This window comes from Polypterus senegalus, chromosome 14, assembly GCF_016835505.1.
Source record: "Polypterus senegalus isolate Bchr_013 chromosome 14, ASM1683550v1, whole genome shotgun sequence".
Lineage (NCBI taxonomy): Eukaryota > Metazoa > Chordata > Cladistia > Polypteriformes > Polypteridae > Polypterus > Polypterus senegalus.
In genome coordinates, this window is record NC_053167.1 from 80162582 (window position 1) to 80180838 (window position 18257).

At 39.4% G+C, this 18257-nt stretch overlaps 1 protein-coding gene across 1 annotated transcript in view; it reads left to right on the forward strand.

Annotated features, from left to right (window-relative positions):
- nmnat2 (nicotinamide nucleotide adenylyltransferase 2) overlaps positions 1-18257 on the forward strand; it is a 347686-nt gene that overhangs the window by 129214 nt on the left and 200215 nt on the right. The window contains exon 2 of the mRNA XM_039734773.1: positions 3282-3370. Within this exon, the coding sequence (XP_039590707.1) occupies positions 3282-3370 (89 nt within the window). The remainder of the gene's footprint in view (positions 1-3281; positions 3371-18257) is intronic.

Below are 18257 nucleotides of genomic sequence, written 5' to 3' on the forward strand. Positions count from 1 at the left end.
CTACAAATGGTGACATGGTGGTGCAGTGTTTAACGCTTCTTACTTCTAGCCCGAGGAGACTGGATTCATATCTCAGCTTGGTCATTTTCTATATAGAGTTTAAATATTTTCCTTATACCTTGTGTGGCTTTTTCTCACAATACTCCAGTTTTCCTTCTCATATCCCATAGATGTGTGTGTTTGGTTAATTGGCAACTGTAAATTGTCCTGGCATGAGCGCATGTACCCTGCAGCGTGCTGGCATCCCCTTGCAAATAATACCATTCAGGTAAATTTGGGCTTCCCTTGACCTTATTTTGAAATGAACAGTCTCAGGAGATGGAGGGGTGGGTGGGTTAACAATGGTGTAAGTGAAAGACTGTCACTTAAAACACTGATATAACACTATCACTTCCCATTATATTGAACTGGAAACAACGAAAATGAACATAATCGGAAAAGTAAAGCCTTTTTGAGCAAACTTTTTTTACATTTTATTTTTGTATTTTTGGGCTGAAAAACAGCAATTGATTCTTTTATTGTGCACCCAGTCTTTATTAAACAATAGCTATTGATATCCATCCATTAACCAACCCGCTATATCCTAACTACAGGGTCACAGGGGTCTGCTGGAGCCAATCCCAGCCAACACAGGGCGCAAGGCAGGAGCCAATCCCGGGCAGGGCGCCAACCCACCGCAGGACACACACAAACACAATTTAGGATCGCCGATGCACCTAACCTACATGTCTTTGGACTGTGGGAGGAAACCCATGCAGACACGGGGAGAACATGCAAACTCCACGCAGGGAGGACCCGGGAAGCAAACTCAGGTCTTCTAACTGTGAGGCAGCAGCACTACCCACTGCGCCACTGTGCCGATCCAGCTACTGATGTGTTAATATTAAATACCATTTTAATAAACACATTAAATATTTGGTATCATTTGTATTTAGGGCAGGTGGTACAGTTGAAAAGACTGCAACCTTATAGCTCTAGGACTATTATTTTGAACCCTGGACTGGCCACTGTCTATATTGTGTTAGCATATTGTCCTCATGTCTGAATGAGATTTAATGGAGCATACAATTTCCTCCAAAATACCAAAGATATGACATAAGATGAATGGCAGCTCAACAGTGGCATGATGTATGTTGGAATGTGACCAGTGATGGATAGTTTGGGTCACTCACCACATTGAAATGAACTCAACCAAAGAAAACAAAACATAAAATGGGTGTATGAGCATTTTTCAATAAATAACTTTGTAGGAATTAAAAATGCATAATTTATTATATACAGGTATGCTGTAATTGTTCTTGTGGCATTGGTGTATTCACTTTGACATGTCAAATTTCATACCTAAATTGCAAGATGGCTGTGTGGTGCATACCCTGAATCGAACAATAAATAACTACATGCAATCTTTATTCATGACCAAACTAAAAAAAAATTAAAAACAAGAGAAAAATATCAGATCACCTTTGGTGTTAGTTTTTCACAAATATATAATGGAAACCATGATCTGGTCAAGTCTTGTTTTATTAAAGGATATTAATGGTGAAAAAAATACACATCAGACATAAAAATATATTGTCATTTCTGCATGTCATCTCTGTCACTGAATAAAGCATAGCCAAGCTTCCTGCTTTTTCTTTATTTCACAAAACATATTTGACACGCGGTGACGCAGTGGGTAGCACTGCTGCCTCACAGTTAGGAGACCCGGGTTCGCTTCCCAGGTCCTCCCTGCGTGGAGTTTGCATGATCTCCCTGTGTCTGCGTGGGCTTCCTCCGGGTGCTCCGGTTTCCTCCCACAGTCCAAAGACATGCAGGTTAGGTGCACTGGCGATTCTAAATTGTCCCGTTTGTGTGTGCCCTGCGGTGCCTGGGGTTTGTTTCCTGCCTTGCGCCCTGTGTTGGCTGGGATTGGCTCCAAAAAGCAGACCCCCCGTGACCCTGTAGTTAGGATATAGCGGGTTGGATAATGGATGTATATTTGACTCTAGAATGTTTTGTATTGTCTTAGGCATTGGCCTCTAAACCGCAATATAATCCCTTACCACACTGTGTTACCCTGAGCAAGTCAACCTATCTGTGGTCCAACTGTAAAAAATGCCTGTAAACAGCTGTCCTGATTTTTAAGTTACTTTGGATAAAGGCATAATTCGGATATATAATAGTAGTTGTGCTACCTATCTAAAATGGGTTGTATTCTGAGTAATCAACGAAGATCTCAGTGTTAACACATTGGACTGTGTTTTGTATTGCATTTAGTAATAGAATGCATTGCACTTGACATTCCAACAGATGGTGCATCGCAAACAGTAATAAAAAGCCTATATCTCTGTTATATGCCATTTGGTATAGGATTCATAAAAGCGTTGTTAATATTTGTGATACATAATCTGTTGGAGTGACACATGCAATACATTTGTCCATCCATCCATTATCCAACCCGCTATATCCTAACTGCAGGGTCACGGGGGTCTTCTGGAGCCAATCTCAGCCAACACAGGGTGCAAGGCAGGAAGCATATCCTGGGCAGGGCGCCAGCCCACCGCAGGGCTGCAATACATTTATCCATCCATCCATCCATTTTCCAACCCGCTGAATCCCACCGCAGATACATTTGCTTACTACAAATATTTGTGATGTGCCATCTGTTGGGATGACAGAGACATAGCAACCGGATGGACATTTAGACACATAGATGCACAGACACTTATCCTTTTATTAATGTTGATAAATAATGATATTGTGGTGTAGTGGATAGCACTGCTGTCTCAGAACTTCAGAGGCTTGGGTTGAATTCCTGGCCCCTGTGACTGGAAAAAAAGGTGTTTCTTCTATGAATACTCGAGTTTACTTCCACTTTCAAATGATACACATGCTATATTGTTCAACTCTAAACTCGCCCAGTGATGGTTTAACTTTCAATCCAAAAAGGTTCCTGCTTTCTATTCAAAGTTTCCAGTATAGGATCTGCTTACCTGTAAATGGAACATGTAGTTTCTGAAAAATGAATGAATGGGTAAATATTCCACAATAACTGAGCATCTCCAGATTGTTGAATCAAATGCCACAACTACTGCTAAATCACCAGCAGAAAGTGACAAATTAAGCAGATAATAAACTGCACCTGACAGTCCTTTAGATTAATTATACTATAAATAAAAGCCCTTGAAAGTAAAAAACAATAAAACCTTTGCTTTTAAATCAATTTTTAGTTTTCTGGTTATCATCATGGTTCTAGTTCAGCCATTCAAGTAATGTTTCCATTTCTCTTTTTCTCTTCACAGAAAAAGCCAGGGAGTACCTCCACAAGACAGGCAGGTTCATAGTGATTGGAGGAATTATCTCTCCAGTTCATGATTCATATGGAAAACAGGTAAGTGACCTCTTTAATTAAAATATGCATTTATATACAATATGTACAGTGTGACCTAGTGGTTTATGATTGGAATTTATTGGACTTTGCCAGTTCATTTCCTGCCACTGGTTTACTGTGTGACCCTGAGCAAATCTCTAAACCTGACTGTGCTGCAATAGTAAAAAAAAAAAAAAGTGGAGCCCCTTATGGCAGTAAACAAGGACAACATTAATAAATGGACAAACACAAAGTCCTAATTAAAGCAGAACAGAAACCACTTAGAAGTTAATTTTTGATGGCTCATGAGACTTCACAGAGAGTCTAAGTTACATCTCAACTTTGTCACAAATTTTACTCCTAAAATACCTTAGAAGAAACCACCTTAGACAAGAAGGAGACATGAGATACAACTAAAGTAAAAGGAGTCAAAATTAAGAATTTGGTTTGAAAAGCGCAGGATATTTTGTAGGATATCTTTCTAGTCTTATTTTAATCTGATTTCTTTATTCAAGGTGTCTTACGACGTTTGAGATACGATCAGCTACATTTCTTTTGTTTTCTCAATTGGAGCACAGACAGATGAAGTGACTGGCTTATGGTCACACAGTGGTGTCAGTAGTGGGATCTGAAACCACAACCTCAGGATTTGAAGTCCAAAGTCTTAACCAGAATGAGTTTGACCTAAATGGTGAACAACAATATAAATTAGAGCAACTAACAGTATGATTCAGAAGCAAGAACTACAGCTTTGTAATCCTAGTAAAGTGTTTTAGTACTACCGTCCATACATTTCACTATATATTACTGAGCACACAATATAAATACTTTGAATATGCAAAAAATGCCAAGATATTACCTGGAAGATGTGAGCCCATTTTATGACATTTCTGAGCTCTCTGCTGAAACTCAGGAGGGAGACACTGATAAAAATTCTGGGGTCTTTTTATCTCAGGAGAAAAATCTGAAAAGCAGGCAACAAAAATATATCTCCATTTTATTTATTTCTGATATCATTGCTGTCTAAGGGAAACCTAAAAGATGTTAAGAAAATGTATTTTTTGATTTTTCATTCCTATAGGATATGCGGCTCTGGGCCTAAGAACATACAGCTTGTGTTCCTTTCTTCTCCATTGCCCACCTATCAGATACACCACAGCACTCTGCTCTCTACCTATAATGTCTGCCTCTCATTCCCGCCAGTTAAACCCTAAACCTTCACGCCAGCATATCCTACTTGACTCCAAACTTAAATCACTTCATTCATAAGGGAATTTTCAATGTCAGGCTTCAGTCGCTACTTTTTCTGTTTTCTTTTCAAACCCAAATTTTCATAACAAAGTGAATTACTGGAATTGTTTTTCTTTTGACTCAGGTTTAATTTTATAATTCTTATTTTGTTGTCCCTTTATAGTTAATACTACTGTATGCTAAACACATCTTTGTTAATGATTTTTTTATTTTGGTTTCATGGTCTTAATGTTGGGCGACACGGTGGCACAGTGGATAGTGCTGCCGCCTCGAAGTTAGGAGACCTGGGTTCGCTTCCAGGGTCCTCCCTACGTGGAGTTTGCATGTTCTCCCCGTGTCTGCGTGGGTTTCCTCCCACAGTCCAAAGACATGCAGGTTAGGTGCATTGGAGATCCTAAATTGTCCCTAGTATGTCCTTGGTGGGTGTGTGTGCGCCCTGCCTGGGGTTTGTTTCCTGCCTTGCACCATGTGTTGGCTGGGATTGGCTCCAGCAGACCCACATGATCCTGTTGTTGGGATATTGCAGGATGGATGGTCTTAATGTTATTCTGTTTTCGTGTTATTATTTTGCTTTATCAATCCACCATTTTGTTTTCCCATAGCCACTGCCATGTTGTGGAAGCCATTGCTTCTGGTAACACTCCTGGAAGTGACAATGCATAACTTTATCAGGTTTATGGTACCTAAGATGGCAACGTGCTACTGTTGATTGTCCAAATTTGTTGATAATCTGAAAACAAATTTCTCAATGTTAGTTAGGATCTCTCCAGGCTAAATTAGTGGAGATAGTCTTTGACAGTGCTTTTTAGTTAGTGATTTGGCCTTTGGTGTTTCAGTTTGGTAGCTCTTTTGGTATTAGGCCCTTGCCTGTTTTAGATTTTATTTTTCCTTCTCTCCTGGTCCAGTTCTTTTCCAATACATCCTGCCCAGTTTTCAGTTCTGGCAGTAGAATAATAACCACATTTTGCACATTGGGCTTTTTCTGTATCCAACAATAACTGCTACAATATGAAGATTTTACCCATTTATTTCTGTGCCACCTAATTGTTTTTTCAACATTTTTCAAATGGATAATTCTACTACATCTTTATTTTCCTATTGCTATTTTTATTTTATCCTTGCTCATTTTGTTTCATGGTTATGTTTTCAATCTCCCCCAACAACATGGTTTTTATCATGTGGGCGTCACCATTTTGGCTAACCATTGACCTGATGCACGGCCCTTTTGCTAAGGTCTGTTTCAGTGGAAGTCATGATGCATGACGTCATGGAAGTAATGCTATATAAGTCGACATCAGGATGGGTTCTTGTCCAAGTTCGTGGATATTCCATTTCAATCATTGGCAGTGTTTACTGGTGTTCACATAGTCTTTTGGGGTAAATGTTAGGCAAAGTATTTTGAGTATAACTTTCTGTTTAATGTTATAATGATTGGTACGTTTTATTAGCTTTTGGTGATGTATGTGGTGAGGTGGCACCCATCACATGGCTGCACTCGAATCCTAATCTGAGATCTTGAGGTGGTTTGTCATGTGGTGGGTGTGGCAACATGCAGTATCAGCGCATGCTCCTAACTCTGTCTCTCTCTCTGTCCCTATGTGGCTAAACCAGGGTTTTTATCCCCAGGGAATCCAATTTTGATATTAGTTAGTAGTATTTCTAATCAAACTTCCTTAAAAACTTCTTGTGATGCCAGTTTGGATTGCTCATGGGATATCACTGTTTTGGTGGAAGTGTCAGTTTCTGTCTAGGCAATGCTCTCAGAGTTCCATGGGAGTGTGCAATGTGTGTCATTATCAGCATGACCTATACGTTTTGGATTATTTATATGTGCTTTGAATAAAAACATTTTACTTGCAATTCTCTGTGTCTGTTTCTTATCTTCGTATGCTGACTTTCTTTTCCTTCTGATTCTTGTCCTATACTTTTGGCTTAGCAAAAGATGGGCTTATCTATTTGGTATCGACCCTCACTCTTATTTTTTCAACTATCTCCTGATCCTTTCATTAAAACCAAATTCACTACTTCTTGCTGAGACAGAACAGATGATTTGGTTTTCAGCGATGTCCTGATTTCTTTTGTGCATTTTCATTTTGAGTTTGAGTCATCCTCAGGTCCTGGTTATTTTTCAGTTCTGTTCCGCCTCTTCCCATTTTTGGCAGAATAAAAAGAATATCTCAGAAAGCAACGTTGCTGCTGAGTTATAACTTGCATTGGGCATACATCAAAAGATTTGATTGTAAATGTTTGTCTTTAACATTTGATCTTGTGAAATAATAGAAGGAAGCACTTTCTCTTCTCTGTTTGCAAGAATTTTGACCAGAATCTTAAAATTGGCATTTAGCAGAGAAGTGAGCCTGTAGGATAGTCATTGTGAGAGGTTTTTATTTTTTTTAATGGAAAAAGAGAAATTAAAGTCTGGTGTAGTGTTTTGGGAATCAGTTACACTTCTCACGTCTCATTGAGCATGAATAGCACTGACAGACTAATTTAAAAATGTTTCTAATGATGAAAATCAAAACGTTAGAATGCCCATATCTCCATCTCTCTGTCTCTGTGTATTTCAATCCTAGTCAGGTTTAAGCAGCACAGGAATGTTTATTAAGCATGCATTTGGCATTGGACACAGGGCATCCTCACCTTTGGAGAGTCACACTGTCAGCATCTGTGATAATTGAGCAAGTGTGAATCCAAAATTGAGGAAATCTTGCAGAAGTCTGTCTAATGAAGCTGCAGCCTGGAGCAAAAGACAGTGGACAGTAAATGAACTGCTAATAACTCAGCCTTCATTTGGCCCTTTGGCTCACAAACATGTCTGTTGGATTTTGGTTTATTTGTCGTTATTCTTCCACTGCTCATATTGCTCAGAATGATCAAAAGCAGAATTTACACATTATTTAGAAAATCCTGATTTATTTTTCTCTTTGTATTATTTTCACTAAGGAAACCACAGCTGTGGTATCTGCTATAATGCAAATCATAAATCAAATGTATCATTTTTTGAATGTTCCATTACCTACTTGAGTTAAGCAACCCGATAAAAGACCTTTTTACTTAAAAATTGTTATTTTACAGGAATACAAATGCATGCAGATCACATTTTTTATTCTTTCTTTATTTTTATAGTTGTTTTCATTATTTTGCAGCCTTGGGTTCTTTTACTTTATGAGTGAAGAGGCAAGAAGTTATAATGTGTGTACTTTAAAATTAAAAAAAAATACTCAGTGGAATAAATGAGTCAAAACAATACATGTTCAATACAGTTCATTCCTGCCTCTTAGCTGATGCTTACAGAATTCCAGAACAGAGTCCCTTTTTCTACAAGTTGTGCTAAGAAATAATTGATATGCTAAACTGTGTTAGAGCATTTATACACTCACCAGTAACAGCGCACTGCATGATAACATGCAGTGAATATGCTTCACTTGAACATTCCTAGTTTTGATCCTCTTTCTCTGTCTCTGTTTAGCATTCGTTTGCTCAGAGGCTGATTCACTTGCTGCTTCCTGAGCAGCTCTTTTTTTCTCCACCCTAGGAGCCGGCTTTTTCTCTTCTTTCGTGGGCATCTTTTCGCATTAAAACTGATTAAGTCAGTGTTTGTATTGCCATTACTTAGTAACTTTTCCTTAATTTTTCACTTCAAGTCTTCAATCTGCCTCAAGAATGATTTAAGATATGAAGATATGAATCATCACCTTGAAAGCAGATAGTAGAGGTCACGTAGTATATGTGTACATTTCAGCTCAATAGTTCAAATGGTTTGCAAGCTACAGGTGATTTAAAATCCTGGACAGACAAACACACAGCCACGATAGCGTATTATATAAGAGGATATGCATGCACAGAGGACAGCTTAAAATTATCAGTCAATCAAAGAAAGCAGCGGTTCTTGGCAGTAACATGCAGATATTCACACAGAAGATGTCCTAGCTGGGACTCAAATGAGACTCCAACTGGTGTGCTGAGACAACACAACAACCCGTCCCACCATACCACCCAGTGTGCTTCACTTCACTTACACACTTTTTATCTGGCAAAGTTCAGCCAGTTGGTAATCACACACCAGGGGCCTCATGTATAAACGGTGCGTACGCACAGAAATGTTGCGTAAGAACTTTTCCACGTTCAAATCGCGATGTATAAAACCTACACTTGGCGTAAAGCCACGCACTTTTCCACGGTACCTCATGCCTTGTCGTGCGCAAGTTCTCCGCTCGGTTTTGCAGACTGGCGGCACCCAGCGTCAAAGCAGTGCTACTGTTCTTGTGTGATTACTCATTATTTTCATGACGCGGCTTTATAAATACACAGAAACTAACCGCATATTGTTTATTAGTGTAATGCATCTGATTGTAATTAACTCGTAACAATATAATGGTCCAGGGAACAGCCATAGTATTCCAAATGCCATAACTGCTTTAGCGTTGTTACTTCTCACTTCTTCTTCTTCTTCTTCTTCTTTCAGCTCCTCCCGTTAGGAGTTGCCACAGCGGATCATCTTTTTCCATATTTCTCTCACTGCACCACTCGGAGTATTTATATCACTGTATCTGAGTGTGAATCACAGCAGCAGCTGATCGGAAAGAGAATTATCGGTATACGGCATTAAGCACACGCTGTCTCTGCCACGTTAAAACGTTTCAAAGCCTTTCCTGTACGGACCTCGCGGTTCAAAACAGTTTAATCCCAAGAACTTTAAATGCAGCCAATCAAGTGCTCCTTATAGAACTGTTTGTACTTATAAGTACAATCACCCCACTGTAAACTTGCACTATAGTTATAATATCGCACAACCTGAGCCACTTTATAAAGCGTATTTACATATGATGACGATATCATTTTAAGGTGAAATGCAGCCAAATATGTTTGTTAAATTATACAGATAAAACTTTAACTTCATTTAAATAATCTATATTCTTCACTGGGAGTGTCTTTAAGGATAGAATAATTAAACATGTACTATGAAGATATTTCAATGTTCTTTAAACGTTTTGAAGAATCGGCGCTAAGCTTACAGATGGCTTAACGTCTATTACAGAGCTGATTGTATGGCGATCGGTTACTTGGGGAAAGAAAAGCACTGACTGCAGTGACGGCTACGCCAATATATATTGAATATAAAACAGAAAGATAAAATAACAACACAGCTAAAAACGCATCCGACAAATTTCGCAAAAGTTAAATGCTTGTGTCATGAGCACGAGGCGGCTAGTGTCTGCAACATACGTGGCCATCCACCATGCATAAGATACTTTACTGACATTGGCGGGCTAAGGAGCCAGCCACCGATTCTTCCTCTGCCCAGTGCCACCACAAGCTTAGAGCCCCCTGAGTACTGCTGCAATAAATTATTTCATCGAAGTGAAACATGTTTAATAACGTGCTTTAACTCCTATCATCATGAAAATGACATCACGTATACATCTCAGTATTTTAGTTATTCAGAGAGCTGTAATATCACGAATGTAATGGATTCTGTGTCCAGTTGGAGGAAGAGAGCCGGTTTAAGAAACAAGTAGTGATTCACACACATAGAGCACATAGAAAATCAAATACAAAACAAAGCATTTAACGTGCTACTTTAATTACGATGTGATTTTAGAAACTGGTTAATTAAACAATTTTAAGATGAATTTTATGATGTTCTACTTTAATGACAAAATAAACTACGTGATTAAAGTGGAAATGTCGAGATTGAAGTGGACATTTCGTGCTTTTTCCCCACCGTGTGGCTTTTTTCTCTGTACCCTAATAAGCTTTCATATGACACTCAGACAGTGGGCTTACAACTCGCTTTTCACGGCGACTTTGATATGTGACTTCTTTTTATTTCCGCACTGTGCGATTTTGTGGATGTGAGCTTTCATGTTTCTCCATCACGCTATATCACTCGATCAACTTCCTTTTGTTGATTATACCACGGCTTATTTGAACAAATAGTATGTTTTTCCTTTGCCTCCACTTGGTATTCGCTGAAATTCTTATGTTTCCCCCCATGCTTTTCCTATTGTCTTTTCACAGAAGGCTGCGCTTAAGGGCGATTTATATTGATTTGCATATTCAAATAGGCGTAATTCTGGGAGGATTTGGGGCGTTAAATAATGCGTGTGCACGAGCGTTAGTTTTCACGCTGATCGGGATTTATGTAGCGGAACAACGTGGAAGTTGGAGTACGCACAGATTCCTGCATCTGGATTTTTCTGTGCGTAAGCACATTTCGGCTTTTGTGCTTACGCCATGTTATAGTGCAAGTTCTACGCACGGCGTTATACATGAGGCCCCAGATCTTCTGAAATATTTTATTTAATTGTGGCCGATATATGTAGTTTGTTACTCTAATCTACCCATTTTCTTGTTCAAATTCAGAGTTGTAAGAGCTCATCGTGGTAGCATCAGGTACAAGGCGTTAGACAACATGACGCCAGTCCACTGCAGGGCACACTCTGGGCCAGTTTATAAGCCAACTATTAAACTGATTTGGGTGGAAAACACTTGCAGATGTGGGTGAATTTTTAAACTCCAAAATCTTAACCATTGCTCCACCAATATAGTCCAGTTTAGTAAATCACGAACAAACTAAATACTTCATTTTCACAGTTTTTCCAATTTCTATTGACAAGTACTAGTTTCTTAGCATTTATTGCAAACTGAATGAGCATTATTCTTTATAAAATTCACTACAACAGAAAAATCTTTTAATTTTGAAGTACAAATAATATGTGTTTATTTAAAAGGCAACTGTAAATTGGCCAAGTTTGATCGAGTGTAGCTATATGTATGAGTGTGCCCTGTGATGGAAACTGCGCCCTGTACACATTTTGTACTTGCTGTGCACACAATGCTGGATATGCAGGATTGAAAACAGATGGATGTTTATTCAGAATTAATCAGAATTGGTCTTGTTGCAAAACTTGCTAAGGTCTTATTGGAGCAAGAATAGATTTTGTTGGCTTTTTAGAATGGGACTTGGTTACTCATTTGAATACATCTTCTAGTAACATCATGGGGGGGGGTGGAGGAATGACCATAATTGCACACTGTACTCCATTTTGTTTCTTGCTGCAGCATTGTATAGCAGCACAGCAGGGCAGTGGTGGCTGCTTTTTTTTTGTTTTGTTTTTGGAACATGCTCCTGTCATAGAATCAAATCCAAAACCAAAAATATAATAATATATAAAGCCAGGAAATCACATAGAGTCTAAAAGTCTCTGGTTTCAGTTTAAACTTTTATTAAAGATAATAAACACTTGTACTCTGTCCATGGAGGAACCTGCTGTTCCTGGCCCGGGAAACATTTTCATACATAGCTTAACACAGATACATTTTTTGACACTCCTGCTTATGCTTAATGACAACACCTAATGACATTTTGCCACCTTTGCCAAGAAAGGTTAAGCCAAGCCCACTTTTCATTAGGTTACGGCCATTATTTATTATACTAGTAGCCAGTATGTCCTGTAAAAGGTGCTATATAGTGCCCGACCCGGCACAGATCACGCAGAGGCAACGTGTAAAAAACACACAGGCTTTTATTTTTCTTCAGCTGTGTGACACGTCTTCCCTGTGCCACACAGCCCAAACACAGTCCCAAAGCACCAAACAAAACACAAACCACAATTCTCCTTCACCTTCTCTTCCACCACTTCTCTGCAAGCTTAGTTCCTCCTCCTCCCAACCCTGACTCTTCGAGTGGTGGTGGCTGGGCCCTTTTATAGCCCACCCAGAAGCGTTCCAGGTGATTAACCACCTGGTCCTAATTACACTTCCGGGTGGGGCTGAAAGCTCGTCCAGCCGGGCTGTGGGAAGCAGGCAGCTCCCCCTAGCGGCCACGCTGGGCCCCAACCAAGCTGTGGAGGACTCCATCTCCCATGGAGCCCTGCGGGCGGTTGGGGAGTCACCGTCGGCCAGGGAGGCTGCCACCAAGCGTCCCAGGGGAGGTATTGGACTTCCCATGGCGGCTCCCCCGGAACATAAGCAGCAGAGGCGTCCCTGCCGGGCATGGGACCCGGCTGTCCTTCACAGTCCCCTTATTACTATTCCTCCACCCAGCCCTTGGCATTGGTTGAGTGATCTATACTAATAAAAGGCAAAGCCCTCACTGACTGACTGACTGACTGACTGACTGACTGACTGACTGACTGACTGACTGACTGACTGACTGACTCACTCACTCACTCACTCACTCACTCACTCACTTATCACTAATTCTCCAACTTCCCGTGTAGGTAGAAGGCTGAAACTTGGCAGGCGTATTCCTTACAGCTTACTTACAAAAGTTAAGCAGGTTTCATTTCAAAATTCTACACGTAACGGTCATAACGGTCGATAACGTTCGACAATGTCCACCATCTTGAACTTTCTTATTTATGGCCCCATCTTCATGAAATTTGGTAGGCGGCTTCCCTGTGCTAACCGAAACCGATGTACATACTTATTTCGATGGTATGACGCCACTGTCGGCCGCCATATTGAACTTTCCAACGTCACTAATTCTCCAGCTTCCCATGTAGGTAGAAGGCTAAACCCATTTTCACGAAATTTGGTAGGCAGCTTCCCTGTGCTAACCGAAACTGATGTACGTACTTATTTCGGTGGTATGACGCCACTGTCGGCCACCATATTGAACTTTCCAATGTCACTAATTCTCCAACTTCCCGTGTAGGTAGTAGGCTGAAATTTGGCAGGCTCATTCTTTACAGCTTACTTACAAAAGTTAAGCAGGTTTCATTTCGAAATTCTACACGTAACGGTCATAACGGTCAACAATGTCCGTTCTTATTTATGGCCCCATCTTCACGAAATTTGGTAGGTGGCTTCCCTGCGCTAACAGAAACCAATGTACATACTTATTTCAGTGGTATGATGCCACTGTCAGCCGCCATATTAAACTTTTCAGCGGTCTTTGTTACTTATGGGCCCTTCTTCAAGAAATTTGGTACGCGGGTTCCCAACGCTAACTGAATCCTACTTACATACATATATACGTCCACAGCCTGCAGCTCGGTCACCATGTGAGGCGGCGTTGGGTCCCCCACTTCAACGCCTCAACACGTTGTTGGCTGCCTGCCTATATAAGGCCGTCCGTCGCTCCGGTCTCTACATTCCCTTCCTTGCTTCGCCACAGGATTCACGTCTCCCTGCTGATAACTACAGCCTTTTTATTTAATACACGGCTTCTCCGCTGTTTTATTGTTCGTTTATTACGATTATAGTTATTGTGAAGATATTTTAGACTTACTTTACATTTTCAGGTACCCATTTCCTTTATCGTTCCAACCGTACCCCCATTAACATGTTTATCGAGGTGATCACCATCGATCAAAGAACTGTCACTTAGCAAGTGGTTTCCATGCTAGGAGATGGCACCTACATTTTCCATTCTCATTTGTTACATATTGCACGGCAATATCAGGCTCACTCTTGAAATCTGGAGGAACATTGTGTCTTATGTATAGAATGACTGGGGCAGGTTCAAGGTGTGGACTGATGACGGTACAGGAGATAATTATACTACACAGGAGCACTATAAGAGTGAAATGCTTAAGCCCTTCACCTATGGTTCTGCATGTGAGTTGAAGGCTGCCGCTGAATTGTTCGGTTGTCACTTTCAAGTGTACCGAAATGGCCAAATATTTTACACCTTTCGAAACCGCCAATGCCTCTTAAACATCTTAGATTCACAGGTGATGATTTCAGTAGTGGACACTTTGATGTTTATGAATGTTCAAACTCTCAAAAGCTGGATGTGAAGTTATCGATGAAACCGGTTGTATGCTTACAACGCTTGGCAGATGCCGAATGTCTCTTCAACACAAGTTCTACAAATACTGTCATAATTGAAACAAACCATGAAACTCAAACCGATTATGACAGCAGTAATCCAAGCTGTGAGATTTGAAACAAGATTACTGTTCACATGGCCAACTATACGTTGCATGCTCAAGAGTAAGCTCAGCGCACAGCTTGGTCATATTACAACCGGAGGGCCGAACTCACAATGTGGTATACAAAGAGATCGTTAACAAATAATTATTGGTATATTTTCCCTCAGTTTAAAAAGGTTTAATTTTCTTCTTAATAAAGATTTTAAGGCAGTACTTCGCCGCTGCGAAGGGCGGGTATTTTGCTAGTTACATATAACAATTAGTCAAAATACTGGAATGCACTGATATGCACTATTGAAGGCTCACTGCAATTCAATGTTTAACAGTGCTTAAACTACTTTGGTGAGATTACAATATACTTTAAAAATAATAACATTTTATAAGATGCAGAATCATATACTAAAACAAGTGCTGAATTAAAATAAGTGCTTAATCATATTATACATTCTAGTTTCTGTGTACACTATGTTCTTTTTTTTTTTTTGTTAATTTTATTGCACTCCATGCAAAGCAATCAAGTTTTTACAAAAAGAAAAATAGAGTCAAGAACAAATCGATCCCCACCCTTGAGAGAGAGAGCAAGCCAAACGGTAAAAATTTAAGGCTTTTAAACATACCTAAATTAATAAATTCTCTGTGCTTTATTAACTTATTTTTAAAATATTACTGATTAGATCCTGCCATGTTTTGAAAAAAGTCTGTACAGATCCTCTAACTGAGTATTTGATTTTTCCAATTTCAAATAATATAACACATCAGTTTCCCACTGACTTAAAGAGGAGAGTTTGGGTTCTTCCAGTTTATCAGAATAAGTCTGCGTGCCAAAGTGTAGTGAATGCAATCACAATTTGTTTGTCTTTCTCCACTTTAAGCCCTCTGGAAGAACCCCAAACACAGCTGTTAATGGGTTAGGAGGGATTGTGAGTCCAAGGCTGTCTGAAGGTAATTAAAAATTTTTGTCCAGAATAATGTTAATTTGGTGCAGGCCCAGAACATGTGACCTAGTGAGGCTGGGACTTGGTTGCAACGTTCACAGGTTGGATCATGCCCTGGAAACATTTTGGAGAGTTTTAGTCGAGACAGGTGTGCTCGATATATAATTTTGAGTTGTATAATTGTATGCTTTGTGCATATGGAGCTCGAGTGAATTCTCTGCATTGCTACTTTCCACTCCTTTTCTGATATATTAATTGAGAGATCTTTTCCCAGTGTCCTCTTGGATCTTTGAAAGGAGGGATTGTAAAATGATTTTATATATTGTAGAGATGGAGTCTAAGTCCTTGAGATTGAGCAATATTTTTCCAGCATGGATGAGGGTGCAAGATGAGGAAAATCTGGAAGGTTCTGTTTAACAAAGTTCCTGATTTGAAGATAGTGAAAGAAATGTGTAGCTGGAATGTTAAATTTGGAATGTAATTGTTCATAGGATGCAAAGACGTTGTCTATATAAAGATCTCTAAGCAAGTTAATTCCAAATTTTTCCAGATATTAAAACTGCATATGTTTGTGAAGGTTGAAAGAGGTGGTTCTCTTGCAGAGGTGCCACAGATAGAAGCTTCTCCGTCTTAAAATGCTTTCTACATTGGTTCCAGATTCTAAGTGAGTGGAGCACAATTGGGTTATTAGTATATTGCCGATAGCGTGTGTTTATTGGAGCACAGAGCAAGGAATACAAAGAAGTACTGCAGGATTTTACTTCTATTGCGGTCCAAGCCTGTGTATGTTCTTCTATTTGTGTCCAGGTTCTTATCGCCTGTATATTTGCTGCCCAGTAATAAAACTGGAAGTTAGGTAGAGCCATGCCGCCTTCTGCCTTTTGTCTTTGTAGGGTCGCTCTTTTGATGCGTGGATGTTTTGAATTCCAAATAAATGAGGTTATTGTTGAATCTAATTGCTTAAAGAATGATTTATTAATGTATATTGGGATGTTTTGAAATAAAAAAAGGAGCTTAGGAAGAATATTCATCTTAACAGTGTTAATTCTTCCAGCTAGTGTGAGATGAAGGGTTGACCATCTATGCAAGTCTTGTTTAATTTTTTCCATGCAGACGCGAAATTTTGTTGATAAAGAGCTTTATGTTTACTTGTGATGTTTACCCCAGGTATTTAAACTGTTCTGCAATGATAAAAGGTAGGGTGTCTAATCTAATATTATATGCTTGAGAATTCACTGGAAAGAGTACACTTTTATTCAGATTAATTCTGAGACCAGAGATCTTTTGAAATTCTGTGAGTGCTGCTAAGACTGCAGGCACAGAATTTTCTGGGTCCGATATATACAGTACCATGTCATCTGCATATAATGAGATTTTCTGTTCCAGTCCTTCTCTGCTAATCCCCTTTATCTGATCAGTATTTCGACAATGTATTGCCAGTGGTTCAATGGCAATGCAAACAGCAGCGGTGACAAGGGCATCCTTGTCTAGTGCCACGTTCTAGTTTAAAGTAGTCTGAGCAAATGTTATTGATGCAAACTGAAGCTTCTGGGTTAGTATACAGTAATTTAATCCATGCACAAATGTTGGGCCAAACCCAAACTTCTCCAATGTAGTAAAAGGTATTTCCATTCAATCATGTCGAATGCTTTTTCTGCATCCAATGATAATAATATTTCTGGGGTGTTTGATTTAGTTGGTGAGTATATTACATTAAACAGGCGTCGAAGATTTGAAGATAAGTGTCGGCCCCTAATAAATCCAGTTTGGTCTTGTGATATTACCGAGGGAGCACTTTCTCCATCCTTCTGGCTATGATTTTAGAGAGTATTTTAACGTCGTTATTCAGAAGTGAAATTGGTCTGTATGATGCACATTGTAATAAGTCCTTATTTTGTTTTGGAAAGACAGTGATTAGTGCTTGGCGAAAGGTTTGTGGAAGAGATTGGTTATCTCTGGCTTCTGTAAATGTTGCTAATAGGAGGGAGCTAGCTGAGCGGAGAATTTCTTGTAAAATTCTGCAGGGTAGCCATCAGGGCCTGCTGCTTTCCACCTTGGAGTGACTTTATAGCATCTAGTAATTCTGATAATGCAGAGGTTTATCAAGTTCCTCCACACTAAAAGCGTCTATTTGTGGTATCTGTAATGTATCCAGAAATGCATTAGATTGTGTATTGTCTTCTTTAAACTCAGTAGTATATAGGGATTTATAGTAGTCTCTGAAAGTGTGCATTATATTTTTGTGTTCGACGATTTTATCTCCGTTCGTGTTGGTGATTACCGAGATTGCGTTGCACTTCTTGCTTGTGAATTTGTTGAGCTAAAAGCTTATTAGCTTTCTCCATGTTCATAATAATGATGTCTGGATTTGTAAATTAGTTGTTCAGTTTCTTTAGTTGTCAAGAGGTTTAATTCTGAATGTAGAGCCTGCCTCCTCCTATGTAGAGTCTCGCTTGGTAGTCTGGCATGTTCTTCATCTATTTTAGTAATTTCGCTTTTTATCTCTGCTACTTTCTTGGCTTCGGATTTATTTCTGTGGGAAAGATATGAGATAATCTGTCCTCTTAAGAAGGCCTTAAGAGTTTCCCAGAGTATTCCTGCAGAGATCTCGGGGGATGTATTTGTCTCTAGAAAGAATTTGATTTGTTTGGATATAAATTCAGTACAATTCTCGTCAGCTAATAGAAGCGGTTGAGCGCCATCTGCGGGTGAGTGTATGGGGCTTAGTAATTTCAGCTCCAAGATCATCGGAGCATGGTCGAAATAACAATAGCATCGTATTTACAAGATTTAATCTTAGGCAAGAAGTTATTATCTATAAAGAAGTAATCAATCCTT